The sequence below is a fragment of the Antrostomus carolinensis genome, unplaced genomic scaffold (assembly GCF_000700745.2).
Source record: "Antrostomus carolinensis isolate BGI_N321 unplaced genomic scaffold, ASM70074v2 scaffold43665, whole genome shotgun sequence".
NCBI classification, from domain to species: domain Eukaryota; kingdom Metazoa; phylum Chordata; class Aves; order Caprimulgiformes; family Caprimulgidae; genus Antrostomus; species Antrostomus carolinensis.
The window spans coordinates 1-5,289 of NW_010316535.1; the positions used below are offsets into that span (position 1 = coordinate 1).

General features: G+C 41.9%; 1 protein-coding gene and 1 long non-coding RNA gene across 2 annotated transcripts; one reads left to right on the forward strand and one right to left on the reverse strand.

Annotated features, from left to right (window-relative positions):
* LOC114818586 (uncharacterized) lies at positions 1–3,883 on the forward strand. Its single transcript, XR_003766205.1, has 3 exons — positions 1–11; positions 396–706; positions 1,818–3,883. It is a non-coding gene; the product is annotated as an uncharacterized LOC114818586 (long non-coding RNA).
* METTL23 (methyltransferase 23, arginine) lies at positions 3,690–5,258 on the reverse strand. Its single transcript, XM_010168293.2, has 4 exons — positions 5,142–5,258; positions 4,821–5,058; positions 4,377–4,461; positions 3,690–4,037 (listed from the first exon to the last, which is right to left on the reverse strand). The coding sequence occupies exons 1-4, from the start codon at positions 5,223–5,225 to the stop codon at positions 3,869–3,871; spliced, it is 576 nt and encodes a 191-aa protein (XP_010166595.1). The 5' UTR covers positions 5,226–5,258; the 3' UTR covers positions 3,690–3,868.
* Between the last annotated feature and the right edge of the window lie 31 nt (positions 5,259–5,289).

Genomic DNA, 5,289 nt, shown 5'->3' on the forward strand with positions numbered 1-5,289 from the left:
CGCAGCCGCAGGTGAGCGCCTGGAAGGGGGCAGGGGGGGCAGCGGAGTGTCAGGAATGAGGCAGATCAGCGGAGCTGTGCCACGTGCCCGTACAGCGGGGGCCGCTTGGTTTCGTTTCCTTTCCCGAGCGAGTTTCTTGGCGGAAGGAGGGGGTAGGGGTTTAGTAGCGAAGGCACGTGGAGTTCCCTCGGAGCGGCAGGGTTTCTCCCTGTTGTAATTTTAGCCCCCGGCCATTCACTCTGAACAATGGCGCCCTCTTAACGCTCATTCTCTTCCCCACGTGGGTCCCGTTCCGCCCTCCCTGTCCCGAAGCGGTCGCTGAAGCCTGTTGTACCGCCCGTGTTCAACTTTTAACGTTTGTTTTGTTTTGTTTTTAACGTCCGTGTATGTTTTAGCCCTAGGAGACGCCGTCGCAGCCGATCTAGAAGCAGGAGCCGCTCTAGATCCCGCAGTCGGTCCCGTTACAGTCGATCCAAATCCCGGTCTCGCACACGCTCTCGGTCTCGCTCCACCTCCAAGTCCAGGTCTGCCAGGAGATCCAAGTCAAAGTCCTCATCTGTCTCCAGATCTCGGTCCAGGTCAAGATCCCGGTCCAGATCTAGAAGCCCTCCCCCTGCCTCAAAGAGGGAATCCAACTCTAGATCAAGGTCTAAGAGCCCTCCCAAGTCTCCAGAAGAAGAAGGAGCTGTATCCTCCTAGGAACATGGTAATGTACCTCGGGATCAGCACATGTTGCATGTTACTTTATTATAGCACTTAGGTGGGGTGTTGGGTAGTTCTTAGAGTATTAATAGCCTTGAATCAAGTGAATCCTAATGGGGCACATTGTTTGTTCTTAGTTTGTTCTTTTTTTTATTGAGCAGTGCTTTTTTTTGTTATTGGTTTAGGGAAAGTAATACTGAAGGGCTTTCTACGGAGAAATTTTTTTACAGAGAAAATGTTTTATTGAGAGATTAATGGCTTGGTTTTAATAAAATATTGTATGAGACGCAACCTGTGATGAAAATGACTATTTCTTACTGTATTTATCCAACATCTGCATTTTCCCCTTTAAAGCTGCGGTCTCCTGTTTGCTAAAAGAATATTGGCCAGTATTGCAGATTTTAACTGATTTGGCTGATCCTCCAGGGACCAGTTTCTGTGGGCGTGTATTGGAGCAGGTTTGTCTTTAAATGTTAAAGATACACTATCCTTTTATAATGGAAGATCGATTCAGTGGCCGTTATACTGACTGGAGGTAATAACTGTTCTAGAAAAGGAGCAAATTCCTTGCAACAAGAAAACAATGGAAACTAGTTTTTCCTCAAGTCGACATCTTGAAGAGGCATCTAAGGATACACCGGGTGGGGAAAGGATAGTGTGTCTTTAACCCTTCAAACTGTTTGGTCCTATTTTTAAAAGGAAAGGGCCTAAGCTAGCTCTGAAGTTAGATAATTGTAGCAAAATTAGTCACACTTTTTGGTTTGAATGCTAATTAGAGTTAAGTCTTTTATGAAGAAGTATTAGTTTTATAACTTTTATATATAACTTTTAATAATTTATTGTTGAACAGGCTGAATTGAAGTTAATGGTGGCTTGATCTACAGCCTGATGCTTATTCTTCTTTGTAACTAAAATACTTTGACAGAACCTTTCAATATGGCCTCTGAAGTAAAGCAACACACGGGGGGGGAGGTGGAGCACTATGGAAATTCCTAAAACTTAATTAAATTAGGCAAAGCCAGTTGAAGCACAACTAGAAGTATACCTGAAGTTATCCACACAACCAAAAGAGACAAGGTAGAAACCTGGCTGAATTTTTCTTTTTTCAAACCTAGATGCATCACATAAATGAGAATCTCCATAAAGGACGCCTTTGGGGGGAAAAGATCGCTTGAGTCTTCAGTCCATTGGAGAGACCCCTGGCAGAGCAACCAGCTGTTGAAAAGGTTATTTTGTACCATTTTGTCTAACTTTTTACTTGTTTAAGTTGCGCCTCAAGTGGCAGATTTTACAGTTTATGTGCCATTTTGTTGCTGTTATTCAAATTTCTTGTAATTTAGTGAAGTGAACGACTACCGATTTCATTATTGGCTTGGATATTTGAGGTAAAACTTCATTTTTGTTTATATAGTGCTGACTTTTATTTGAAATTAAAACCAATGGTAACTTGCTGCCTCCAGTTTCATACTGAGGAAACACGCAGACATTATATGCTGAGTAGCTAACTGTCAAAAATTAATCTCAAATTTGTCTTTATTCTTTAAACAAAATTTTGCAGACCTTCAGTTTGAAACATACTGTAAATGCTTTTTTTATTTTTTTTTTTTTTTACTTTAAATTCAAATAGTACCTTCAAATTCAAATTGGTAGAAATCTTTTCAGGTGACAGTTGATATTTGAAAGGATTGTTTTATCAGACTCAATTCTAATCTCTTCTCTTATGTATTTTTGTGCACTAGGCGCAGTTGTGTAGCAGTTGAGTAATGCTGGTTAGCTGTTAAGGTGGCGTGTTGCAGTGCAGAGTGCTTGGCTGTTTCCTGTTTTCTCCTGATTGCTCCTGTGTAACGATGCCTTGTCGTGCAGAAACAAATGGCTGTCCAGTTAATTAAAATGCCTGACAACTGCACTTCCAGTCACCCGGGCCTTGCGTAAAAATAATGGAGCATACAGTGAGCACATCTAGCTGATGATATACACACCTTATTTTTTCCAGAATGGTAAAACTTACCAACCTACATATATGAACTTACATATGAGAAATGTAATGTTTAAGAACAGAAATGGTTCATTCCTTTGTAAGTACTGATTGGTGTATCTTTTGCTTAAGACATGCTGTACTATACCCACTGTCTCTGTAGTTAATATTAAACATTTTTCTGTGTTAACTTTTCTCAACTTAATGTCTGAGTCAGCTTATTTTTAGCTTGAAAAGATTTCTGCAATTACACTGTCAATGTTTAACTTCTGTATAGTAACTGAATGCGTTCTACTGCTTATAATTTTTATCCACTGGGGTTGCTTTTAAATTACTATGGGCAAACTTGTATTGTGACTAACCCAAATGTTACACGGTGAGTCTTGCACACCAGCCTATAAACACAGAATCAGACAGGTCTGTTGGACATTGTTAATCGAGATACACACTGAGGAGTACTAATTGCATTTGCTGTCTGCTTGCCCTGACTCAACAGGCTGTTGCTTGATGGTAGCTAATCTTAGTGATGATTTTTTTTTTTCCTTGATTTGGATACCAAATGGATTGTAACTTCAACCATTGTGTGTCAAGGGTTATTGTAATGCCTTTGTTAATTTTATGCATGTATGTTAAATGGGAATGGAAACATCTGATACTTGCAGTCTGGCTTGATTGAGGATTAAAAGTACTTTTCTACAAACTTGAGGAGTTTGTATGTTCTGGGACTGCATGGCTAGCAGCAGTCTACTCAGATTCGTTTAAAAACAAAAGGAACTGGCTTTTGTATGTGAATCTTTGGGAAAGAGCTTCAGTCTTGGGAAACATATTTTTTTATCTTGAAAGAGTGCAGTTCACTTTTCTTCCCTAGCTGAAGTTGTGAATTTAAGCCGGATCTTGTGGATTGTCAGGTTGTTAAGCTATGTTGTGTAGTGGCTTACCTAATGGAATTGAGTCTTTGAACTATTGCGTGGTCTTTGGGGAGGAGCACAAATTTCTCAAAAGCCATAGCTAAACAATTGAACAGCTTTATTTTTAACAATGCATGTTTAAAAAAAAAAATACTGCTAAAAGGGGATCTGCTTTCCAAAAATATGCCTGAAGTTGGCTGTAAACAGGACTGTTTCCTGCAGATCCATGTTACAGTGAACAGTTAAATATCATCTTGTATTGGAACCAACAAGTGGAATAAACTTAAGTACCATCTGATTGTGCTAGTGAGATGATCATCATTTCAATTGTATGTCTTCCTGGTAGAGCAGAGCTGGCCAAGTGCTCTTTGTCTGCACCGAAGGAATGTAAGGGAACGCGGGTGTTCTTCAGTTTCCATTTGCAGAGCAAAGCTTCAATAGACCAGTCAGCACTGAGGGGAGGAAGTACCAGTGTGTGAAAACTTAATCCAACTTTATAACTTCTCTAGCAGTTGTAGGAGACTGTCACCAAGCTTAAGGACAACAGTTGACGTAACCTGAGTTTGTAACAAGTTTTCTAGTCAACAGTAAATTTGTGCTTCTTTAATGATTTCCTGGTTTGGCTGCTTTTGTCTGATACTCCTAGGATTTACTTGGCTAATACCAGCCTGGTTCACAGTCCATGAGGAGCTTGTCTGGAATCAGCACAGTGGTGCCTCTGAGAAGTTAACGCTCTTTAAGAGCTAAGACTGGAATCAAGATTTGAGTCTTAAATATGTAAAAGAGTTTACCTTCGCACTTGGTAAGTAGTCCAGAATTGAGCATGTGGATTCTTTTCCAGCAAGAAGTAAATTGTAGTTAAAATATCTTCAAAGTCTGTGTAGTTTGGGGAGATGAAACAGTCTTGGTTAGTCTCTGGATTCTAGGTACAGTTAGATATGCCTGGTTACAGCAAATGGCAATTAAAAATCAGTATCAGACTAAGTGCATGTGTATGAGAGACCTGAGAAGCACAGCCTTAAGTAAGCAGTTAATCTCCTCTGTTTTCTATTCAGCCACCCTCCAGTGGTATTTAAGATAGCTAAATGCTAGAATTACCCCAAAATAACAAGTTCAGTAGCACAGCATTGCCTTAAAGGCTGTCACCTGATCTCTTGACAGTGTTCCCAGTATTCCTTGGACATGAAGTCCTTGTAGTTGTCACAAATCAAAGATACCTGAGAGTGCTAACATACCTTTCGGGTCAAAGAAGACATCTGATCCTAAAATAATGTCTACAGGAGCAAGAGAGAGCAGCTGTGGAGACACCTGCCCCCAGGTGAGCCCCATAACAGGTATGTGGGGCAGGTTGTTCATCAGGCAGCTCCTCTGGCAGTTCTGCAGGCACTGGGGCAGCTCCTCACAGTCAGACAGGATCACCTCAGCACCACACTTGGCAGCCACCACGCCAGGGAGACTCACACCAGCACCGATCTGAAACCACAGTGTGTTCATGGGGGTGGAAGTGGGGGAGGCCTCCCTTGTGGCTGAAGAAAAGGGGGGGCTGCCAGCAGTACCTCCAGCACGCGCCTGCCAGGCAGGCTCCTCCTGTGTGCCCAGAGGTACTGGGCCAGCACCACGGCGCAGGGCCACACGTACATGCCATACTGCGAGTCCAGCACCTGGAACACAGAGACACAAAAATGATGCGAGGGCTGGAGCAGC